The following is a 25,745-nucleotide window of genomic DNA, read 5'->3' on the forward strand; positions in this document are numbered from 1 at the left end:
CTACTTTGGCTACTCCGAGCTTGATGTGAAATTTGGGGATTTTTCTGCCTGCTCCTTTCCACTGATTCTTTCTTGGTAGTTGTGTGTGCTAATTAGCACTAGACCTGCTTTATATCTCTGGAGTTTTCTCTCTGCATAGCTTTCTTCTTCACAGTACTTCACCTTGTGAATTCTAACCACCTTCGACTCCCCCAAACTCTGCACTGTCTCCTTAACTCCGGCTTTTTATGGGTTCCCCCTCCCTGTACTGTGGCCTGGAAACTCTATCTAGTCAGCAAAATGGGACAATTGTAGGGTTCACCTTGTTTGTCTCCCTTCCTTCGGGGGTTATTGTTCTGCCCTGACTATTTTCCCATACCTGCAAACTATTGTTTCATAAGTTTTGTTTGGCTTTTTAGTGGCTTAAGGTTGGAGGGTATATACGGTCCTTGTCACTCCCTCGTGGCTGGAAGTGGAAGTTCTCCACCTCCCTCACTTGAAATTTAAAGAGTAAAACTATGCAAACTTCAATGCAACTGTGTGTGTTTAGAAAGTTGAAAAGAAAAGGAACCACTGAGACGCATCTACATGGATAAATCCTTTTTTCAAATCTTAGGCAAAAAACATCAAAATAAGAAGGGAAGGATTTAAAATCCTAGAATTTCAAAGCAGCTAAAGCCTTTAAATCATCTAGTTCATCTCCCTCATTTGGTATATGAAGCAATGAAATCTTACAGATGTCAAAGAGCTGTCAAAGGTCATATTAGTGCTGAGCAGAGCTGGGTTTATAATTTGATTTTCCCAACAAATAAGCCATGAAACCTTATTACTTCTATTCTGCCCCCAAATAATAACCATTTATCAAGTACTATTAAGGACTTGATAAGTACTTCCTGACAACCCTAGTAGTGTCAAGGTTGGTATTACTATTATCACCATTTAAAAATAAATAACCTGAAGCTTAGGGAGTTTCAATAATTTGTCTAAGACATCAGTTCTCAAAGTGTGGTCCTTGAAATACTGGGGGTCTGCTAGGTCCAACTATTTTTATAAATATTAAGATTCTGTTTGCCTGTGTTTTTTTTTTTTTTTTTTTTTTTTTTTTTTTTTTTTTTTACCGTGTTGACATATGCACTAAAGGTTTAAAAATACAGGTGGATAAAACCACTTGCACCAAGTGTAAACCAAGATAGTGGCACCAAACTATACTAGTAACTATTGCATTTTTCACTGTGCACTTGCAGGGTTTTTTTCCCTAAGCCTGTTTTACTTAAGAATGTTCTTGATGAGACAGTATAAGGTATTAATTCTGTTAATTATTGACTCTTAAGCAGATGATATTTTATTATGTTACGTGACCAAAACGGAAGTACACTTAAAGGACTTTTACTACTTTAAGGAAAAGCATTTGTATTATTGAATTTCAAGTTGAACTTGACTTTTTTCTATCGAACATCATTTTTACTTTCAATAACAATTGACAAACTATGGTTAATCATACACGATTATATAGTGGACATTTTCATGAACAAAATGAGCCTATCACTTCAAAGAGAACAACTGACAGTATTTATTGCCATTCCTAAAATGAGCTTTTAGGAAAAAATTTTAATTTTATAAAACTTGAATCCTCTATCATGAACTTGACAGCTTCCCAATACTTCAAGACTTTCCTGATGAAGCTAGTAGAAATATGAACAAATTTGACTTTTTTATTATTATATAATGAAATGTATTGACTTTTGGAAGATCTGTTTAACTTCAGTGAACAAATATTTTCAAAATGACCAATGCCTGATGCCACAAAATCATGCATTGGTAAAAGATACATTGAAAATATGAGATAGAAATGTATTTTAACGTAACAGAATATCTTAAAAGTTCACCAATATGGTTTCAGATTCTACACTACAACTAGTCTTTAAGAAATTACCACTTGTCAAGAATGTTATATCAAAGAAGAATATCCAGAAATAATCTGAAAGACTGTTAAAATACTCTTCTTTATTCCCACACTATATCTGCATAAGACTGTATTTTTTCATGTACATCAACCAAAAAGACACACTGCGACAGACTGAATGCAGAAACAGATTAGAGAGTCCAGCTGTCTTCTATTAGGCCAGAGAATAAAGAGATTGGCAGAAGTGTGAAGTAATGTCACTCTTCTCACTAAAATTTTTTGAAAAGTTTTTTTCATAAAAATATGTTATTTATATTCACATGTAATGGGTTAATTATTTAGACTTTTAAATGAACTAATAAATAATTATTTACAATTTTCCTCAGTTTTCATTTCGAATACGTAAATATCAATAGGTATAACCCACATAACAAAATCTCTTTAGAATCCTTAATAATTTTTAAGAGTATAAGGTCCCGAGATCAAAATGTTTCAGAAGTACCAGTCTGAATTAGCACTCCTGAGAAGTGATAAAGCCAGGTCTCTTGTTCAGCTGGCTCTTAAACCCATGCTGTTTGCACAGCACAAGGCCACCTCCTTACCCGAACGTCTCATCAGTATTAAGGTGGGAAATAGAATTGGGTCTCTAAAGCTTTCTTTTGCAATTGTTTTTTCCAATAATATTTAGGTTTAGATATCTTTCCTTGGTGAAGTACAAGTTTCTTGTCCCTAAAGCTTTAGAACTGCATTTGGGTTCAAGATGACTCTTTTTGGCTATAGAATAAAAAAAAAATGAATTGATGTTGCTCCGTAATCTGCTTATGTCCGAAGTAACAATCTATTGAGTTTTATACTGTGTATAAAGCTCAGACAGTTGGGAGATGTTCTTTATTAGATTTTTCAAGACAGAAGTAATTCTGATTATTTGGCTCCAAGCTTGTTTCTCATCCACTTGATGCTAAGCTCCAAAAAATAGATTTATGTTCTGGGGGGCCCAGCTTTGCTGGGGGACATTCTCAGGAGGAAATCTTGCATGCCCTGCCGTAGCACTGCATTCTCAGCAACCTCTCTCAGGCTTCTGTGTAGCTTTTCCATCTCCTTGTATTCACTTTTGACGTCTACGGAGGAGCAGAAAGCATGCACCAGGAGTTAGCATCCTTTTCAGAAATGGTCCCAGAAAAACAAATCCCCTGAGAGTCATGTTATGACCTGGGTCACTTGTCCCAGAATGTGAGATCTGGAATGGGGCTTAGAGATCAGATCGTCCAATGGATTTGTTTTATAAATCACCTGATCAAATCCAGCATTCTTGCTTTTACCTTAAGGCTTATCTCGGCAAAGAGGTCACCCTCAAAAGAACACAAACCTACCCATGAAAAAAGGTTTGGGCCATTGCAGAGTCTTTATTCGGGTTCTTCAAGAGCTCAGTGGAAGGAGATATACAGAGTATACTATACAATAAATCTCCCCTAAGCGTCTCCAGGAATCTCTCTCCTTCCCCTGATCCCTCTCCTCCCAGCAATCCCCATATTAAGCGAATTTGCTATGTTCTGGCATCTCAGGTTTTCACCCTATGATCTGCAATCAGATTATATCCTTGTGATGGTTAATTTTACACGTTCACTTGTCTAGGCTATGGTGACCAGATAAGTGGTCAAACATGATTCTGAAGGTTTCTCTGTGGTTTTGGATGAGATTTACATTTAAGTCGGTAGACCTTGAATAAAGCAGATTGCACTCCTCATCTAATCATTTGAAGGCCTGAGTAGAACACATGGCTGCCGCCCTGCCCCCCACCCACTCCCACCTCCACCTGCCCCCCGCCAGAGGGCATTCTCCAGCAGACGGTCACAGTGCCAGTGAGACCTTCCCGCCATACCCTCTCTCCTCCTCTCAGCCCTCCCTCTCCCCTTTCCTGCTTTATTTTTCTCCATAGCATTTATCACCCTTTGGCATGCTTCCTATTTTGTGTATTGTTCTGCTTATTGCCTGCCTTCTGCTCCTGGGCTGTAAGCTCTGTGCAGAGATTTTTGTCTGTGTTGGTCCCTGCTGTATCCACAACACATAGAACACTGCCTGGCACCTAGGAGGAGATGATAACTTCTTGTGGAGTGAATGTGTACTATCCATGATTGTGATTTACATCCTTACACATCTTGCCTTACTCCAAGCAGGGACTGTTGTAGACCTCTTTGGCACCAGACACAGCACTCCCTACATAGTGTATGTTTGCTGTTGATGGTGAAGAAAAGGAAATGATCTTAAATTATGGCAGGAGCAGTTTATGTCAGACTCAGGGAACATTTTCTGGGTGCGAGACCTGGACAGTTGTGAGATAGGGCGGGGGCAGGGCCTCCAAGAAAAACCATTAACTGCTAGTTGGAGACAAAAGACTAGTAAATCAAGATGAGACAAGACCAGCCAGAACTGGCCATGACAAAGATGGCGAGGAGAGTCACCTCCAAGTGACCTCCAGCCACATCATACGTCATGTAATAATCTCCACGCTAAATAACACCCCCGCCAGCTCCATGACACCTCCAGAGAGGACCATTTAAGGATAAAAAGATGGTGTATACCAAGTTCCTGGAAAAACCCACCCCTTCTGAGAACTAATAAGATTATTCTTCCCCCTATTCCCATATTAAAAGCTTAACTAATAAAAACCACAGCCATAAGGAGGGAGAGTCAGGGCTCTCTCCGCCGAAGGGCAGCCTGTGCTCTGCCTATGGAGTAGATTTTTATTCAATAAACTACTTTCGCTTTATTTCCTGGCTCACACTTAAATTCCTTCCCATGCAAAGCCAAGGACCCTCTCTCCTGCAAGAGTTGGAAGACCTTTCGGCAAGTGTGAGTTCTTTAAAGAAGACACAATTGGATGACCATAATCTTCAAAGAGATTCCTGTGAAGGCCTTGACAGAAAGTCACGAGAGGGTCCAAAAAATTACAGGTTGAGAGTGTTCTATCTCCTTCCCATTAGAACCGGTTAGATGTCCATCTGAGCAGCCAGAGGTGGGGATAATGTTGATTCCCAGAGATAGGTAAGTGCAGGATGGATGTTTCGAAGCAGCAGTTGTAGCTTTTAGCTCTGATCACTTTCACGCCAACACACTCAATGACGTACAGCAATGGCATCAGATCTTTTTTTTTTCCCCAGCAGGCAACTGTGCACATGGTTTAAAATTTAAAAGGCACAACATATACAGAGTGCAAAGTAAATCTCTCACCTTTCCTGTCCCTCAGCCTCCAAGTTCCTCTCCTTAGACGCAACTAGTGTGACCAGTTTCTTTTGTATCCCACAGAGATTTTTATACATAGACATATGTATTTCCTTTTTTCTTTCACAAATGGCAACATACTCCACACATTTTTGCTTTTTTCCACTTTACAATATATGCTGGAGATTGTTTCATATTGCTACTATATATGTTCCTTTTAACAATTGCACAATCCTCCACTAGTTGTACACCTGTTAACTTCACCAGTGCTCTCGTGATAGATATTTGAGTTGTTCCAATATTTGACATCATTAGCGATGCTTCCCTGAATAACCCTGGCCACATGCCATTCTGCTCATGTATAAGGATATCATAGGATGAATTCCTAGAAATAGGATCACTGAGCCCAAGGATGGGTGCATTTTTCATTTACTAGAAGTTGCCCAATTGCTTTTTGCACCAGTTTATGCTCTGGTTTACATGCCGCCTCGTGGAGCCCATGGCATGGAAGGGAGATGGTGGTTTGCAACAGAGCACACAGGTGTTGCATCCACAGGCTCCTGGAGGAGGAAGAGAAACCCTTCTCCACCACCACCACCAGAAAGTGAGGCCTTTCATGGGAGGGTATCAACTTAAAAGAACAAATTTATGGAGCTAGTAGGGCAGAATCATAGATTTGTATCTGCCACTTTCCAGCTGTGGATCCATGGGCCCATCCTCTCATCTGAGTCTCTGTTTCTGCATCTGCAAAATGGAGCGATAGTATCTACGTCTGAGGGCTAATGTGAGAATTTGATGAGGTGTTGTGCACAGAGCCTGAGTACAATGCTTTGTCTCGGTCGGGTGCTCAGCAAAGGGAGAGACGATCAGAGTTGTCATCATCTCCATTCCTTCCCCCAGAAGTTCTTCCTAACTTAACTTCTTTAAATCCAGTAAAGAACGGCCACAGAGAGGGCGGTCTGCAAGATCACCCTTTATGCAAAGGTTTTATATATTTACCTGCAAGCTCCTTGTAGAGACCATCCCCCTGGGATGAAGCAAGGGTCAGCATGGTGGCGATACTGCCCTTCACCTTCTCCGTGATTCCATTCTGCACAAAAAAGGATAGTCATTCTGTTAGGATGGCACAGCCCAGGAGACAGGGAATCTTATGAAGGGGACCCCACCCAATCCCGGAATCAGTGTGTAAGACTGGAGTTACCAAAATCAAAGTCAGGTCCAAGGTGGGCCATTTTAGAGTACATGGAATGGCTCAGGAGTCAACAGGGCAAAGTTTCTGTGGGGTCCCACCTGTCACAGCATCTCCTCCCCTGCCTATCAAGGCTCATCGGGGATTGTCCCTCTGGTGCTGACTGACTGAATCAGGCGCTAGCGAGGACGCATGGAAGAATGAGGAGAGCACAGCAAGCGCAGACATGGAAAAAGAGGGACAGCACTGGCCACCATCCACCATCTCATCACGTATCTAGTCTCTGGATACACGTTGACTGACTGCCTGCTTTGTGCAACATACCATACTTGACATACCTGTTTCTTCTCCCTAACTCCTAACAAATGTCTTACTCCTCTCGGTCCTTTTATCACCTGAAACCATTTTCCCTCTTCTAACCATCTCTTCCCTCCCTTTGAAAAATACCCGACACTTTCCTCTAGCCTGACAGAGCCTCGTTTTGAACCTGGATCTCCTGACTCCAAGTCTTATGCTTTTTTTTCCTTCAACACACCAGGCCAAGTACCCTAAGCTCCAGTCTCAGCTCTTGCTCCGAGCCATGAGCTAGTAACTTAAGCCCTCTGAGCATTAGATACCCTGTCCATAAGACCAGAGAACGGGAAAGCTCTGTGGTCTTGCCCCACTTCAACTTCCTCCATGGCTGTCATTGAAGATACATTTGAACATGGTCAATGTACTAAGCTTTTGTTTGTTTGTTTGTTTTTAGTGGAATTTTTCCTTGGTCACCTAAAGGCCAATTTTTATATACCCAATGGGGACTGGGTGCCATAGACGTTGGCCAGTTTTCTGCATAGATTTACAGACTGTGATAATATGTTAAATGACAGAAAGTAAACTGCTACTGGTATACGAGATACCTCTTAACCTGTTCTAAGAGCAATTACATGCTTTTTTTGTATTGTAGAGAAAGGCATTTTCCAAAACTGCAATGAGGGGTGCAGAGTGGTGGTGGTTGGGGGGTGGGGGGTGCGGGTTGAGCTGAAGCAGGCTGGAGACATTTCAGGAAGTAGGTTGGTTCAGCCGTGGACCAAAATAGCAACTAGCCAGGTTCCTTGGGAGGCTGGGAGAGGGTCCGCTAAACCTGGACTGAGGCAGAAGAATTGGGAAACTCACATGGCCAGGGAGGGACCAACATGTCCTAGACTGAAACAAACAATTCACGTTACCTGGGGGTGGGGGGTGGCCGGCTAAGAGACCCAGAGCTGAGACAAGATGGCCCAAGTATACTTGCCAGAAACACTTAGGTTCAAGGAAACTGTCAGGAACTATCTTCTGAGATAGACAGAATCAAACCTAAATATGTGCTAGGTACTATAAATGTCGGACCCATAATAATTTATTGGCATTTATTTATTGATATTTTATGTAAATAAGACATTTCCTTCATAAAAAATCCATCTTGAGATTATGTTTTTGTTGAAGACCCTGGAGTGCCAGATCCTAGCTCTGTAACTTACGAGCTGTATGGCCTTTTATTACGCTGTTCTCTGCCTCAGTTTCCTTATTCATAAAATGAGAACAAGAATAGTACAGTCACCCCTCCGTATCCAAGGGGGATCTGTTCCAGGACCCCTCACTGATACCAAAATCCGAAGATGCTCAAGTCCCTTATATAAAATGATATCGTTTTTTGCATATAACCTGTATTTGCATACAGCAAGCTATGCCTACACATTACTTTCTTCGTGTGGACTCAGTCTAGTGCTCAGTGTGTGGCAAATTCAAGTTTTGCTTTTTGGAACTTCCCCCACACCCCCCAATATTTTCAATCTGTGGATGATTGAATTTGACAATGTGAAACCTGTGGATACAGAGGACCGACTGCATTTACCTGACAGATTCACTGGAGATGAAATGAGCTAATGTAAAGATCTTAGGATTTCATCTAGCTATTACAGTTGTCTACTGATGACTTATGAAAGAGGAAAAGTGCAGGAGAGGGCTGGAGGGGCTGCATTCTGAAGTCACAGCACCAGAGAGGAGACTGTCCCTAGCATGCAGTGGCAGTGAAGGAAGAATGCCAACGCCAGCTGGCCTCCTCTCCCGGCACTGCGGCCAATGGTTGGAAGGCATCTGGCTCTATTTGGCCCCATTGGGCCCAAACTGTTACTACTTCTTCCGTCTTCTGTGCCCACTTCCTGTCTTCCCCCAGGAGCCTCTCTCTTGGGCTGGAATTCAGACTACGGATGAGGCATACCTTCAGCTGCTGAAACTGGTGCTGCATCCTTTCTTGAGCCCTTTCAAACATGCCCTCAGCCACCTGCCGGTCCACCCCTCTTCTGATGATGTCTTTCATCCTCTCGCATGCTTTTTTGCCAGTGATCTGAGCTGCCTCTGGAAAAAATGGGAGCCACAGTCACACCCCAGCAAGGACTTGCTTAGAAATCTTTAGCATCAGAAAGACAGAGAAGCAGACAAACAAAAACTATACACATATACACACACTTCCATATATTCATATACATAGCACCATTTTCCACTCAGTGGGAATAATTTAATAATAATATGATACCAAAAACCTAACTCCCAATATTTAGATAACTGTGATTCAGGAAATCTGAGTGAAGTAAGCAGAAGCTTATAAAATTCCACCCCTGCCCTCCCAAAAAAAACCAAGACTCCAAACTGAGAAGGAGCTGGAAAGTGAATTTACCAATACTTATAAAAAATAAGACTGAGAATTGGATGATGGATTTTACAGTTTAATTAATAATTAGCTGAAATGGAGCCTAGGGAGGAGAAGCAAGATGTCTAGATAAAGGGTGGCCAGAAGGAACTGGAAACACACAGATAAAATGGGTTCATGAATTACCTCTCGCTACACCCTTGCAATTATTTGGTTTTAATGTGTAAACCAGGAGTGTTACAAGGACTTCGGATGCAGGAAGACAAATACTTGGTGGGGGAAGAGCAGAAAAGGGTGCTAAAGGAGCTGAGAGGAAGACCCCAGAGAAAGCAGAAACATTTTCCCCAGAGCCCCCACCTTCATAACAGGGCTTCAGGTCATTCTGAACGGAGGTAGTGAGAGACTCATAGATTTTCCTCTTCTTTCTGAGGATGTGTTCCTCCAGGCCTCCCAGGATGGCGCTTATCTGAGAATCCACATTTAAAAGAGGCCATTTGCGACAATTTCTTCAACAGAAGCAGGTCATGTGTTCCCGCGTGTGACCACGATTTCCCTCTGCCTTAGGTTATGGTTGGCTGTTTACATGATTCCACAACTAGGTTGTGAGCTTCTCAGAGGCAGGACCTTATATCCCAAAGTGCTTCCCACAGAGCCTGGCACCTACAAACAACTCGTTAAGGATTTGCTGAGTTGAACTGAGGCCCATGCAAGGTGCAGGAACCGGCCCTCTTTGGGGAAGGGCAAGGGGCGGCACAGGCTACTTCTGTAGTGTTGCCATGTGATCTGGGCTGGGCCTGTGCTCTGGGCTGAATAGTCGTGTGTCCATCCCCCCAAACTTCATATGTTGCAATGCTAACCCCCCAATGTGATAGCATTAGGAGGTGAGGTCTTTGGAGGTGATAAGGTTATGAGGAGGGGGCTCGTTCCCCTCACAGAAGAGGCCCTAGAGGGCTCCTTTGTCCGTCTGCCAGGCGAGGTTACAGTAAAAAGCCAGCTGTCTATGAGCCAGGAACTGGGCCGACCAGACACCAAATCTGCCTGTACCGTGATTCCTGTACTTGCAAGCCTCCAGAACCATGAGAAATAAATTTCGGTTGTTTATAAGCTACCCAGTTTATGGCATTTTGTGATAGCAGCCCAAATGGACCAAGACAGCCTAGAAGGAAATGGGTCACAGACAAGAGTCTTGAATACTCAAAACTGAAAAATAATCTGCAAAAGACACGGCATTTTTTAAAAAAGCTCCACTGCTTTGGATAATACTTCACAATATTGGTAAAAATGATCAAGAGGTTAGTGAAAATGTTGTAAGTGGATTCAACTTGTTGTACATCTGAGGATTCTTTGAAGGTTCTCCCTGAGAACTGAGTCTACTTTACAATCTCAGCATTTACTAGCGTTTGCAGTAGAACAGTGGAACAAAGCTGGCCCGAGTGTCTTACACCTTGACAGTGGTCTCAGGGCCACCTCTCTCTCTCCCCATCCCACTATGTTGTGTATTTCACAGCACCTGCTATTAGATACGCCCAGACCCTGGACACTGCAAGGAAACAAGCAGGGAGAGACAGGCAGTGTCCAAAATCATGTTGGGAAGAAAACCACTACCGAACCTCACCACCCTCTTCACCATAGAAGGACCTTACCTCTTGGATCAGGAAACTTTTTTTGTAGCTATCATGTTTCCATCCATTCCTTATCCCAATTTCCATCATTTTCTCCTGCAGAGAGTGCTTAAAAGCATCTATGTGAGGCATCAAAGCGGAATTGGTGGGTGTTCCAGCCCTACAGAAGAAAGCAACGTAAAATGTTAAGAGATGATGGTAGCTATTATGAGACTGAAACAAAGAGGAAACCAGCTGGTATTCATTTTAACCGGCTTTTATTCATTTTAAAGAGAAGGGGGGTGAGATCTAACAGTTATCACATTCCTATCATGAGCCAGGCACTGTGTTGTGCTGGCCCTTGACATAAAAATCTATAAAATCAGTGCAGTGATGCCCATTTTACAGATACGAAAACTGAGGTTTAGAGAAGATTGCTGATGTGTTCAAGACCACACAGCTAGTAAGTGGCAGAGCCAGGCTTTAGATACTGATCTGTTTCATCTAGAAACTCAGTCTTTCCACTGCTAAGATGTTTCCACTTGAAAGGATGAAACTCGAACTACACCTTAAGAGATAGGGAAGATTTAGGAAAGTGAAAAGAAGGAGTTGTTCCCCGTTGGTACAACATAGTGAAGAAAGTTTCAGCATGTTCCAGGAGTAAGACGCAGCAGGTTATAGAGGAGAGGGCATAGGCTTGAAATGCTAGCTCTTTAATTATGAGCGGGGAAAGCTGTATAATTCCTCTAATCTCAGTTTGTTCGCTTGTAAAAAAAAAACAGAGCACTTCAGAGGGTTATTGGAAGGATGGGATGAGAGAATGCACACAGAATACTTAGCACAGTTCCTGGTACATCTCAGCTGCTCTTTGTTCCCTTCCAGGCTGGCTAAAGCAGCCTGGGGAGAGATCAGATAGGCCAGTTTGGAGGTAAGTGGAATGTCTTGAATGCCATTCTAAGGAATTTGGAGTTTACCCTACAGACTTGTAAACGATGGGTGGGGTGGGGTGGGCTAGGTGGAATGGCCTGATCCCAAAAGAGTTTAAAGGAAGATGGGGGTGGGGAAGGAGGGCAATCAGTAAGAATCAAACCAAGGTGGAATGGTTCAAGCAGCAGCAGGTGGTAAACCAGGTAAAATGCCAGAGAAGGAGCAAGACTGGGGACAGGCTGAGACATTAGGAGATTCTGTTTCTGTTGATGGAGAAAAAGACTGGAGGTCAAGGGAGAACGGAAGGAGGGCGCCGTGAAGGTACCTACGGCCCCATCCAGGCCATGTTTGTGAGCATGCAGTTTATCGAAAACAAACAGAGTCCTGGGTGAGCCACTTTTCCTTTTGGCATTCGGGGAAATTTATGAAGGTCATGTGTTTGCTTAACTCCACACTCTCCAACCAAAATACCCTGTCCTGGGCTCAGAGCCATAAGAAAATGTATCCTCTGCTGCACATATGAGATATTTGAAAAATAATGGGAATCATAATATTAGTCTGAAAGCAACATCTCCACTGCACTCCAGGTCACCATGGGAAATTTTCAAGTAAACCCAACCAAGAAGGCTTTTGTGTTTTGCCAAAGAGAAAGCTTTCCTCCTCAAGTTGCAAGCTACTCTTTACACGTCCAGATCCAAAGCACAAATTCTTCAAGATGAAACTCTGGCCCAACATTCTTCAGATGTTTGTTCACAAAGAAGGAGAGAGATGAAAAGAGCCTTTACCTAAAAATGCCTCCAAAAACGGGATCAATCTGGTCATAGATGGGCTGAGTGATGGCTGCGTTCAGATCTATTCTTGCCAGAGTCCTGGAGGCGTAGATGCCGTTTTTCAAGCAAACAGCTTTCAGCGTCTGGTGAAAACCCTGGTTCCCTCTACTCCTCTAGTTAGGGAAACAGTAAGTTAGTAGAGGTAGGAGGCATTAACGAGAACGTCACAGGATCGGAATTGCATTGCCTTTAGCCAAAGGCTAGTACCAAGAATCACAGGGAACAGTAGCGACACCATGCTCTTTCAACATACTATTAAGCTAGACAAAGAGGACAGCCGTCCTGCCTCTAGTCGGTGGGGTGCCCCTGCTCTGGACTTTCAACCTGCCCTGTGCTCACAACTCCTCTTGTACAGTTTTGTACTTGTCTCATTAGGCTCCTCTACTAGACCATCGGCTTGTTTAGATCAGGCACAGCGTCTTATCCATCTTGCTGCGCTTGCCATCTGGCAAGGGCAAAAGTTGTGCTTGAAAAATATTTGTTAAATGAGCAATTATTAAATGAAAATGTGCGACGACCCAACTGGGAGTATCTGTTTCACATTTTTGCAAGCGTAGTCCAATTTTTTTTTTTATACTTTTGGTTAAATATTTAATGAAAGGCAATTTGATTTGTAGATCTTTGTACTATTTGTCTCAGAGAAATAAATTCACAGTCAGAGGGAAACAAAAAGATGAGGAAGCTAGAGCTGTAAGAGACATTGATAAATTTTAGCCAGATGGTGATCCTTAGTAAAGAAAAAAAAAATACATTTGTATTGACTGAAATTTCAGTACAGGGCTTTGGGATCATTATTCAATTATTCAATGATATGTGTTTTAAAGAAATCTCTTTCAAGTGATTGGCTGGGTGGCATGATAGAATACTATCTTAATATTCTTCCCGTTCACTTAATGTTATCATATGAGCATTTCCTCAATTTATTGTAAATATTTTCAAAACATTATTTTAATAACCAAACAATATAGCATATGAATGTGTAATAATTCATTTTACCATTCTCTTGTTATTAAGTATTTAGGTTACATTATTATGTTACATATGACATTAGCATGTAAATATTTGCCCAAATTTCTGATCACAAAAGCAAGTTGCTGATCAAATAGGAATGCCCTGGTATGTGTACAATCGCAGAGAAAGAAGCCATGAAAGGGCTGGTGCGAGAGAGTCCGATTCACGGGGTGAAGTCGTGGTGAAGGACTGAAGATGGTTGATACTGCTCCTTTCTCTTACAAGCGAATCGTCTCAAAGGAGTGGTCTCCCACCCGTGCCTTCATGTTCTCAGCGCTCATTTGCTCATTCACTTTTTGTGACCTGGGAGCTTTTATCATCCTATGGAAACAGTTCTCTCCAGGGTCACTTAGTTACTTATCGCTATGAAACAAATTACCCCAAATTTAGTGGCTTCAAATAACAATAAGCGTTTATCTCTCGCTGATTCTGCGGTCAGGAACTCGGATTGGTGTTGGCTTGGTTTCACAGTTCACTTGGTGGCCAGGCTGTGTGGCCAAGGTTAAAAGGCAGATAAATGCCACCCACAGAAGAGACCAGTGCAGGCTTCAAGGTCACTGAGAACAGATAACATGCACACCAGGCTCAAGTGGTACCACCTTGACTTAGAGCAAGAGGAGAAAAAGTATGCATAAGATCCGGCCCCTTGCAGTGCCTGGGTCCTTCATGACCAGTGAATTCACCGCATAGCTGATGCAGGAGATGTAGCGACATACATCCCACTTTGTGCTAAAGTACAAGCACCCAAGCCCACTCCCACAGATCTGAAATACAGAAAATAGGAGCTTGCTTGAGGGCCTTGGTTGCTAGCACTAAGCAGAACAAAGGAGGACACACTGAGCATGAAACTGGTGAAGACATTGCCACACAAGGAGATAAGCCCAGCACAGACTCTGAGGGCTCTTCATCTCTTGGTAGGAAGTGTTCCAGGCCCAAGGCCCATTCTTATTTAGCCAAGTGAGGGTCAAAAGACTGCATGCATTTGATGGTCTTTCCCACCTGCTGGCCAGTTCTGGCTCAGAGCTTCTCCATAAGGTTCTGGCAGGTTTCAGCTGCGGTTATGGTCACCTAAGTGGGACTGAAGGATCTGCTTTCAAGGAGGCTTCCTACAGGGCTGGCAAGGCGGTGTTGGCTATTGGTGGGGGATCTTGGCCCCTTTCACGTGGACCTCTCCACATTGATGCTTGACTTTAGTACATGGAGGCTGGCTTCCGACTGAGGGAGTGATTCAAGAGACCAACGTGGAAGCCTCAGTGGCCTTTGGTGACCTAGCCTCAGAAGTCACACTGTCCCTACTACAGTACTCTACCGCCCAGAGGCCAGCCCTGATTCAGTAAGAGAGAAGATTCCACAAAGGCATGAATACCAGAGCTAAGGCTCCCTGGGGCCATCTTGGAGGCTGCCTATTACAGTCACCAATGAATACTCTCAATGGCCAAATCCAAATACCTTTTTCTTAGCCCAATTTTCATTAACCCCTCAGGAGTATCTGAAAAATCTCCTTAACAAACTTCTTTGCCTTGGTTTTCTTATTGGAAAATAAGAAATTAAGCATTACACTAAAAGTAAGTACAAACAATAAGAAAAGAAGCATTACACTATTTCCTTCTATTATCTCTCAGACTAATCTTTCTTTGCTCACTCTCCTGGATCCTCTTTATTCTACTTCCGAAATGTGGCCTTTGTGTGAGGTTATGTCATATTGTCCTTCTCTCTACTCCTTCTCAATACCATTCACTCCTAGAGACCTGACTGTCAGTTTCTCACAAGTGACTCTCAAATCCTGGCCTTGGGGATCAGGCAGACCTCACCAAACGTCACAGGTTTTCCCTGGAAAGGGCCACTCACCACCAGGCACGCCCCGAGGATCCGTCGATAGGAAGTCCTGGCGTTTCTGATCCCTTCTTGCAGGGGCTGCAGTATGGGGGCAAAGCACTGGTCGATGGCCTTCTCCAGCAGCTGTATCTTCTCTTCCACAAATCCCCGCAGGCCACTCATGTGCAAGTATTCATTCTGGGGACAGGGCCAAAGGAGCATGAGGCCACCCTCTCCCTAAAGATACCTTCTCCTCAAACTTTGCTTCCTTTAAGCTTGATTTAGCCTGAGCTAATCACCCACAGTTGACTTCTCCCTGTCATCCCAATAAAGCATCCCTCAGTGCATGAACCTCTTTAAACTTTGTGGGATTGGAGAGTAGAACAAATATAGGCTTCCTGCAACTTTCTTTAGGTATACAATCCGTCAGGCTATTTGGGGGAGTACCTGTCCAAGTAAAAATCCAATTGTTAACTAAAGCAGATTTTTTCCAATGACATCCGATTCGACAAATATTTAATGGACTTTGTGCACAAAGCAGTTTTTGAGGCTAGTGTTCCTCAAACGTTATTGTGTATACAAGTCACCAAGATAATTTGTTCAAATCTGAGGGCTTAGGAGTCTACATCCCTAGCAAGCCCCCGGGTGAGCCTGATCTACTAGACCCTGGACCACACTTTGAATTAAAAAGCTACAGGACCACAAAAATAAAGACGTGGTCCCTTCTTCAAAGGAGAATACAGTCTAGTCAAGGAGGGAAATATCTATTCAAATAATACAAGGGAGGCGCCACCAGGGACAGCCTTGACCTCTAGGTTCCAAACTGGGAACTCCAGTATCTGTTCTCTGTGTGAGACTCTTGAGGGACCACGTAGTCCCTGCCTGTAGCACACGGAAACCACATGCCTCAGTTCATCACCTAAGGTCCTTCCTAGGCAGGTCTCAACCAACTTCTTCAGCAGTGCCGGCTCTCTGTCGGCCCGAAAAGCCCTCCCATGTCGTTGTCCATGATCTTGCTACCATTCCCCAAATGTGCCATTCTATGTGTGACCCCCATGCCTTTGCACATGTTGTTCCCACCTTCTCATCCTTCCAGACAAAGCTCAAAAGTCACTTCCCCTGGGATGTCTTCCCTGACTCCCCCAGAGGCAGAGTGGGGGCTCTCTTTCCTGCACTCCCATGGCATTTTGTACATCCATGTGTTTACAGCTGTCCTCCTGCTGTGCTCTGTCTCTCTCATTCCATGTCTCCTTCCCTGGACTAGGAACTTGCCAAAGGGACAGACTGTGTTATTCATGTTTGTTTATTCCGAGGCATTGCACAGAGAGTGTAGTCCATAAATATCTGTGGAATGAGTGAGTGGCATGGAGAAACTATGGATAATGTAGGCTTTTAAATCCTATTCCAAATTTGATAACAGAAATAGCTCTTGAATTGATGTGTGATCTTACACAGATGATTTAGCTTCTCTGGATCTTGACTGCACCATCTTTGAAGTAAGTGAATGGGGCTCAAAGATCCTGAAAACCGCTTCAATCAAACTCCCACACTCTGTCTTAGAGTTGACGAGTTTTAGAGTTTAAGGAAACTATTTAGTTTTAGGCACGCCTTGGGGATTTTTGTAGTTTAACTGGTGAGAATTCTGTAAGCCATATTTTTTTCCAGAGTGCCTTCTAGATTCTTTTCAGTTTGTGGCTGGTGATCAAAACGAAATAAGAAAGAAGTCACGAAAAGAAAATCTATGGGCAAGATTCTCACAAAGTCTCACTCTCAACGAATCCGTGTTGAAAAAATAAAAATGATAAGAAAGGGGAGGGCTGGGAATAAAAGTAACAAAGGGAAGGGCTGACACCTACTATGCATAAAAACTCACTTGACATCGAGATGTCATAATCAACCTCCTACTGATTCTTAAAAATAATGACTAGTTAAAATCACTAATCACCCAAACTCTAATTTTTTTGGTTTGAAGCACAATCTTAAAAAATGATCAATCATGCATTATTTTAGGTTCGATTTTTTTTTTCAGAATGCAAGGAACTGTCAAAACTCTTGCCTTCCAACTTTCTATCAAAGAACAAAGACTGAGACCAATATCTGAGGCCAAAGAATTTGAAGGAAATCTGCTGGCAACTCTCTAAAAGCTAATCATGGAAGTGCCAACCAGCCCCCTCCTCTGTGTTTTCTGTCACCTGGGGTCTGGCTGCAGTGGTGGGACTGCATCCCTAGAAGGACTGCACCTCTGGATCAGCAGAGAAGAGCGCGTGGGGCAGGCACTCCGAGTTTGATTGCAAAATGCCTTGTCCTTCTGTTTGTAACATAAAGCAACCACACACAGCACCACATCTGATGGGTTTTCCATCAGCACTTCCAAAAGCAATCTTTTGCTGGCAGAGAGGCAACTTTCACCCTCAAGAACTTTTTCAGGAAGTTAGAAGGTTAAACCCTTCCCCAGTATTTCAGAGGACAAAAGTCAAATGAGAACATCTCAGATTCCAGGACATTTTGGTTTGTCTGTCTGTTTGGTTTTTTTTCCCCCTCACAGAACTAGACAAATAGAAGGCATAAAAAATACGATAAAAAAGACAGTGAGTTTTGCTCGATATGCCACTTTTACATAGAATTTAGAAAATGTGGACGTTTGAGCAAAACTGTGTAGACAGCCCACTGACAGTTGGTATTGCTTACTTTTCATGTAAGTCAAGTCTCCATTATCTGTTTCTCCTTGCCTCTCCTCAGGCCATCCCAGGTTCACTGTCCCACAATCTCAAGGTCCCAGAGGACCTTGAACTCTCACAGAGCCCTATGGGTGCACTTTCTCTGCCCCTTCCCTGGTCTGCGTAACAAGAAGTCAAACAACTCGGTTGTGCAAATCTGACGAGTGAATGTAAGTGTGGAGTTAAACACTCACCACCTGAGAACACACCAAGCCTATTTATTCATCGCTTACTATAGCAAGGGCATCAGTCACCGTCACGACGTTTGGCAGAGACTCAAAGGCAGGCCGAGGGGTAAGAAGGCTTCAGGTATGGCCTGATCGGAGGCCACAGAATGGGGAAGCTATAGTGCGCTATCTAGAAGCAAGGATCTTACGTGATCCAATGGGGTACATATGTGGCTTTCTCTGCTTGGTCCTAAGTTGGGCACAGGGATAAAGACTAGGGAAGCTGTCAGTTATTAACCAAGGTCTGGCCGTTTGGGGTCATTTGTGACAGAAGCTATTGTTTAGCTTCTTGGATTGTTCCTAGAGATAGCAGTCTAACTTCCTACAAGTCTAACGTATAGCAGGTTGGCTTCCTGAGCTGTTCTTTGTCGATAAAGATTAGTTTCCTAGGCAGGTTGCTGCCGCTTGTAGGCCACAGCTTTTACTTCATACAGTTGACCCTTGAACAATGCAGGCATTAGGAGTTAGTTACCCCTGTAACAGTAGAAAATCCACATGTAACCTTTGACTCCCCAGAAACTGATCTAAATGGCCTACTGTTGACCAGAAGCCTTACCGATAACATGAAGAGTCGATTAACACATATTTTGTATGTATATGTATTAAACACTGTATTCTTACAATAAAGTAAGCTAGAGAGAAAAATGTTATGAAGAGGATCATAAAAAAGAGAAAATACATTTACAGTACTATATGTATTTATCTAGAAATACCTGCATTTAAATAAACCCACATCGTTCAAATCCGTATTGTTTAAGGGTCAACTGTCTGTGATTGTCCCTTTGTAATTCAGTCCCTCACAAGGAAGCAAAGCAGTGGGTGATTGATTCCAGGAACAGATTTTTCTCCAAAACTCTGTCAAGATTCTCATCTAGCAGCTTATCCCTCTTATTTTAGAGGGGGGTGGAAATCATCCATTCAAGAGATAAATTTGTCCATTACTACGAAAAATGTAACTCTTAACTGGTCATTCAGAAGGCCTCCATTCTACACTGTGGAGATAAATCTGTAAACTCTGCTGAAAGCCCCTCCTACTTTCCTTCCTCTCACATCATTTTACTATGCTGCTCTGACTGTGGGGTTCTGACAGTACCAGGGCATGACGGGAGTCCACAGACAGATGAAAACTCTTTGGACTGTATGCATACACATGCCTCTGGACAAGAACCAAGAATTGTCTGTATTCTGCGAGAGCTAAACATATCGCTCCTGCCATCGCTTAAACACATTCCATCTCATTCAAGTCTCAGGAGAGGGGAAAGGAGCAACACACCAGTTTTACGTTTTCCTCTCAGCCCATTTGTCCCAAGGTAAAATGTTATTCCTTTCTTTTTTACTCAGATGTTACAGTTTTAACCCTCTCGTTATCTTTCTGTCCTCTTTAGATTCTCTGGGCTTAGCATCTTCCTTTGCTATGAAACAAGAAAATATTATACTTCCTTAACTTGGTAAAAGGGAATGTTCTGCCCGGGGTGGGGGACAGGGAATACACAGCCCAGGTGGCGTCCATACCGGCAGGTTGTCTGTGCAGCTGAAACTGTCTGTGAGAAGCAATAGGCCAAAGGCTTCTGTGACATACTTGGTCACCATCCTCCTCTTCTTGTCCAAGAGCCTTTTCCTGATATATTCTCTTAACTTGGGGATTTCTGGAATTCACAGGCACCACAAACAATTTTACAAGAGCAGAGTTCATAGTGAATAGAATTCATAAAAATGCACAGATCTGGATGGCAACCTGAATTCACTACCGTTGAGGTCCTATGTGGACTGGGTGCTCACTAAACCACCCTTTCAGAGAAACTTTCCCCCAAGTCTAGGCTCAACAATAATGAATGGTAGATCAGCAATGATGAATGTGAGTTTTATTTAGCGGTATGAAACAAACTGTGTAGAAAGGGCAGGCTGGTTAAGAAAATTGGCACTTCCCTTTGGATGGGCACGTACGTAAAGAAACCAAAGGTGCTCACATTTCTAGCCTCAGCTCTTCAGGCCCCCTAGATTTTTCTATCTATATCAAATAACCCGTAATCAAAATAGCTTCTGTTTGCTCTAGAAAGAGATAAGAACCTCTGACAGGTGGGATTCTAGATTAGAAATTTACCTTAGCCCTAACCTTTTGTTAGTTAGATAACAGATGTCACACTACAATTTTCCCCATTATTCCTATAAGTCTAAGTTTTCCTATTTTTTTCTTTGTGTGTGCCATGTTATTTCTTTTATATCCTATACTCCCCCTTTTCTGGCAACATTTCATACCTTCTGCTCCTTTCACACTCATCCGTGTCTCATGAAATGCAGGCACATTTTCAGCCATTTTCAGCTCAGGTCATAGTCAAGGTCAGATCCTGCCCACTCATCCAGTTTTCACTGCGTTTTCACTGAGTGTTCTAGTGACCCAGATTTCCAGGTTCTCTGAACTGCTATTGTATTCATAGCCCTATTTAACTAAGCCTTATTTTTACTTTGATTTTTGCACAGGGCTTACTATTCACTCCTCATCGAGATTTTAAGTTATATCAAGAAAGGTGCCATGTCTTCTACTTTTCCCCCATAAAAAGCATATAATAGATACTCAGTAAATTCTTCTAATTCCCATAGCTGGGTATGCAATGAATTTCACTCAAGCCAAACACTAAGGAAATGACAACCTCATCACTGACCTTTCCCGACTCATGGTAAGATTTGGAGGAGAAAAGAACTGTGGTCTCTGGCACCACAATAACGCAGAGAGAAAAACACATCTATGTGCTCATCAGGATAGCAACTCTGGCAAGCTGGAATTGTGGAATAAAAAGTTACAGAGTGGGAAATTCAGAGTGCCAAGCTTAGCCTTGAAAATAGTTTAGTGATTGAGATAAAAAAAACAAGAAAAATTACCAGTTTCCTCCTCCGTGAGGAGAGCCTGCTGCCAGTACTCCTGGGCGCTGACTGTGTACACCAGATTTGAGGCTTCCAGAACCTTGCAGTCAGCCGGCAGTTTTCTCTAAAGTGAGAGAGGCACACAGGGGACAGAATACCTCAGTCATCACAAAGGAAACAAGCACAGGCTCACGAGCGCCTTCAGCAAATTTCAGCTCATTCCCTTTCCGTTCCACGAGAACCCAAAAAAGAACCGGCCCTCTCCCGTTGGTCAAGCATTCCCAACTGTTCACACCTTACAAGGTTGGACGTTGTGAGGAAACTGCTGCCTAGAAACTATTTTCTTGGGAGTTAAAAAGATCGATTCTAGAAGGAAATATATAGAGAAAATAGTTCAACATGTACTTAAATGAACAGAGGGGGGGGAAAGTACCAGGATTCTTTTCGTAAAAAGAAGCACACCTCCGGCAAAGGCAGTGATGAGCTGTACCAGCTCTGCCTTCAGTGACATCACACTGGTAGCTTGAAACTGGCAGTGGTGGGAGTATTTACACCGTGGGAGACACTTCAAATCAGGGGGCCATTTTTTTTTTTTTAACAGACCTAATTGTTAAACATTTAGGTCTGTTAAAAAATCAACACAACACAATACTGGGCAAAGGTTCTACAAAAGTGCAAGTTCCTTAGAGGGGTGGTTAGTGAGTAATCCTACATTTAAATGCAGAGTAATGTTTAAGGAAATAATGGTTTTAAATGTCAAGGAATGAAGAATCAGGTGAGGAAATCTTTTTTTACCATTAGAAAAACATCATCACAGAGAAGTCATACTAGAATTATGCATAAATGTTGTTCCATAATCTTTTATTCATCTCTTTTTAAAGAAAAGAAAAAAACCATAAATGGTGTGCATGTGTGTGCATCACTATGGGGGGCAGTAGGAAACAGCAGAGAGCTGTCCATCTGCTTGATGCAGAGACATAAAAGTGAGTGAGCAGTCCACTGGAACTGGGAAGAAGACACTTCTCTGGCAAGTTATAAGCCCATGTAGTCAAGGTTGGACAAGAGATGCCTGGTAGACGTTCAGAGGCCCCACACACTAGAGTCAGGGTGTGAAATTGTATACAGGACCTGCCACGATTCATTTTTTGCCTTCTCATAGAGTTTTGACTCTAGGAGAAAAGTTGAAGGGAAGTTGAAACTATTTTCTACTGGGAGATAAAACCAACGTGGAATTAAATTTCAGTGGAGTTTTAAAACCATTAAAAGAAAGAAGTATGCCTAGCTATGTATAGGGGTTTTCATTATTTAAAATGTTGCTCTAAATTTTGTATATCTTTTCTGAAAATTATGGAAGATTAGTTAACACTTATGCTTGTTATTATACAACAAAGAAATATTTTTATAGTGTCGGTGAAGTGACTACAATATGCAGGCTCCATATGGTTGTAAAAGAGAAGTAGAAACAGTGACAGCTGGAAAGCAGGATCCAAGAGGTACGTAGATACTAATCAAATTATTCTATAGAAGATTAGTCAAAGTTATAATTTACACACATGGTTTGTTATGACAATGTATAGCCCAATATAGTAAAATTTGTAAGATATTGTATATGAAAGATGAGAAAACCTAGAAGCTCAAAATAAGGAGGGACACCAGATGGAAGCAGACTCAAAAAGGATATAGTAAAGTTGGAGTTAGAATAAACTTCATAATATAAATCATGACCCCATTTAAAAAAAAAAAAAATCTATCTTTTCAAGCTTTGTCACTCACATGATTTTGCAGTGATGTCACCCTGCCCACTTCTTTTACTTATATGCAATAATTTGATAAGTACCCCTAGCACCTCAACTTTTATTTTTAATATTATTCTCTGCTGAAAGGAACCCAAGTTTCTTCGAGAGTAGTAGGTCCACGTCTTGAGGCAGGGAGAAAGAAAATTGGCCTGAATATTTTGTTGCTGGCGAGCAGAAACTTTCTGTTTTTGTAATGTGTGGGTATGCTAAAAGGAACTATTTTAAATGAAGGGCTTCTGTTGGCCAAGGTGTGAACTGAAAAATCGAAAAGGACACAATAATTCTGTGGAAAGCCATGAGCTTTTTTTTGATCCTCAAACTGAGTAACATCATATAAGGTGTTGTGAAATGATAAGATATAGATAGCTTTTAGTCCTTGAACCCAGTTCCCAGCACAGAGCTCCTAAAACCGTTGTCATTTCCTAAGTGATAAGAGCATTAGGAACATCTTTTATTCTAGTTGTTCTTTGACCCTGGTTCCTAACATAGGGCTCCTGAATCCCTTGGAATTTCCTTGGGGACAGGCGTGTCTTTTGTTCTAATGAGGCAGCTCTCGTGGGCTCCTGGATGGGAGCCAGTGACCGGAAAGACCAAACTATTAGAACCTTGGAATTTTCAGAGCAGAGAGAGGCTGGAAATGGAGTTAATCATTGATCTTGCTTAGGTGAGGAAGCCTCCATGGAAATCCCAACAGTCGGGGGTTCTGAGAGCTTCCGTTATGTGCATCCACATCTTTGGAGGCTGACGCACTCCCACTCCATGGGGACGGCTCCTCCCAAGCCATGCGCTGTCCTGACTGTTCACCTGTATTCTTTATTATACAATAAACTAGGAAACGTAAGTAATTGTTTCGCTGAGTTCTGTGAGCGGTTCTAGCAAATAATCAACTCCAAGGGAAAGGAGGTCATGGGAACCTCTGATTTGGAGCCAAGTTGGACGGAAGTTTTGGGTAACCTGGGGACCTCCTCCTTGTGATTGACATCTGAAGTGGGGGCAGTCTTGCGGGATTGAGCCCTTAACCTGTGGAATCAGACCCTGTCTCCAGATAGCCAGCATCAAAATAAGTTATTGTAGGACACCCAGGCGGTGTCACAGAGAATTGCTTGGTGTGGGAATCTTCCCCAAACACAGATCTGGTGTCAGAGTGTGGCAGTAAAGAAGACACATGCAGGAATGTAGGTTTTTCTTGACAGGTGTACTAAAGCAAAGGTGAAATGCTATATAATAACCAACTCAAACAACATGCCTGAGAACATAAAAACACAGCTCTCTTTTCCCTACCACATACAATGAATCATCCAGACCTGTGGATCTGACCACCCTAATATTTTGAATGCATCTCCTCTTCTCTGTTTCCATAGTGATTTCCTGGTTCAGACTCTAAACTAACCCTCCCAAATGGCCTCTCTACGTCAACGCTTCACTTGACCATCCCTCCAACCTTCCATTCTCCATACTGGTGAGAAAACAATCTATTAACAAAACGCATAGTACAGTTGACCCTTGAACAGCATGGGTTTGAACCACATGGGTCCACTTAAATGTGGATTTGTTTTTTAGTCGACCTCAGTTCAAATCCACATTTTTTAAGGGTCAACTCTTCACTTTGGGAATCTGCACATGTTGAGGATCCACCATAGTTAGATGCAGATTTTCACCTGCAAGGGAGGTTGGTACCCCGAACGCCAGCGTTGTTCAAGGGTCAACGCTATTTTCAAACCGAGATCTATCAATGTAGTCTCCAGGGTCCGCAATTTTTCTTACAATAGTTTTCTTAATTTTCATTTTTATAATTAAAAAAAAAAAGTACGGACATCTATCTGAATGACTGCCTTATCGTCCACTTCTGCCTCATATTTTCTGTGATTGAAATGAAATGTACTTCAAGTGAAAGCAGGCAGTACCAGTAAAGGTTTCACAATAATTCAAACAGAAATAAAGTGGTTGGAGAATTAAGGCATGACCTAGCCATCAGAGCCATAGGTGTGCAGACTTCAAAAAGACTCGCACCGTAACAATCAGAACCACAGCACCATACAGGCCCATGTACTATATCGCCCACGCCTTATCTCTCACACAAACAATTTGCCACATGTATTAGCAGTAAATATAGTTGTGAATTGTGTATTGAAGCATTTTATGTTTCTGCTTCCAGAAACAATACAATTAGGTGCTCATAAGCTGTATATGTTTTTAATGCCAACAAGAATGACTAAAGAGAGCAAGAACAGCTTTACTGAGTTATTGTCTCATTAAAACTGGCATTCAGGAATTGCTTGGTAGAAGACTTTGGCTTACGTATGAGGTCAGATTATTCTGAATTAGAACCAAAGCTTTGAAAATTTCAATTCCACATTGTACATCAGACATTTTCTGCATCAATGTAATTGAAGTCAAAATACAGAAAGCAATTACATATAGAAATAGACATAAGGCCATATGGTTTCACTATTAAACTCAGCACTGAAGATTTAGTTTGAGCAAAACCATATCCTCTATCACATTATACTAACTTTGCGCTATCATTAATGTTGTGTTGTTTATATTTCATCTGAAAATTGGTTTTAGTGACGGAATAATAAAAATAACTTAAGAAAGTACCAAGATTCCCACAGAACAATTACTCATGCTTGAAAAATACAGCTCAGGCCTTAGCTCCCAACACTCCTTTGGTCCATACACCCTTTGCTGAGCTGTTCAAAACTACTTGCATCTAGCTCACCATACAGAGCAGGCTTTTTCAATCATGTTCTTCTCTCCATCTCAAATGCCCTTGCTCCTACTTCTCTACCTTACTAAAGATACTGGTTCTTTGAAATTCCGCTCAAGAGGCTGAGAAGTTTTCCCTGAACCTCTACTCAACACTACCTCCCTGCCGGCCAGTGTGACTTGAGCATTTGCCTGTATTCCCACGTCACCCTATGTATTCCTCTAGCCAAGCACACTTCAAACTGTATGGCGATCCCTGATTTTACATATTTCTCAGTAGACCATATGATCGTTC

General features: G+C 42.3%; 1 protein-coding gene across 4 annotated transcripts in view; it reads right to left on the bottom strand.

Annotated features, from left to right (window-relative positions):
• Positions 1–1,308: 1,308 nt before the first annotated feature.
• The window catches only part of NUGGC (nuclear GTPase, germinal center associated), a 46,392-nt gene continuing 21,955 nt past the window's right edge, over positions 1,309–25,745 (bottom strand). For all 4 annotated transcript variants that reach the window (XM_033135370.1, XM_033135371.1, XM_033135368.1 and 1 more), the window contains 9 exons: positions 20,964–21,069; positions 19,599–19,732; positions 15,176–15,340; positions 12,272–12,429; positions 10,602–10,740; positions 9,316–9,424; positions 8,530–8,666; positions 6,101–6,191; positions 1,309–3,000 (listed from right to left, as the gene is read on the bottom strand). In XM_033135370.1, coding sequence (XP_032991261.1) covers positions 2,861–3,000; positions 6,101–6,191; positions 8,530–8,666; positions 9,316–9,424; positions 10,602–10,740; positions 12,272–12,429; positions 15,176–15,340; positions 19,599–19,732; positions 20,964–21,069 — 1,179 coding nt within the window. In that variant the 3' untranslated portion in view covers positions 1,309–2,860. The remainder of the gene's footprint in view (positions 3,001–6,100; positions 6,192–8,529; positions 8,667–9,315; positions 9,425–10,601; positions 10,741–12,271; positions 12,430–15,175; positions 15,341–19,598; positions 19,733–20,963; positions 21,070–25,745) is intronic.

Source organism: Rhinolophus ferrumequinum, chromosome 18 (assembly GCF_004115265.2).
Source record: "Rhinolophus ferrumequinum isolate MPI-CBG mRhiFer1 chromosome 18, mRhiFer1_v1.p, whole genome shotgun sequence".
NCBI classification, from domain to species: Eukaryota; Metazoa; Chordata; class Mammalia; order Chiroptera; family Rhinolophidae; genus Rhinolophus; species Rhinolophus ferrumequinum.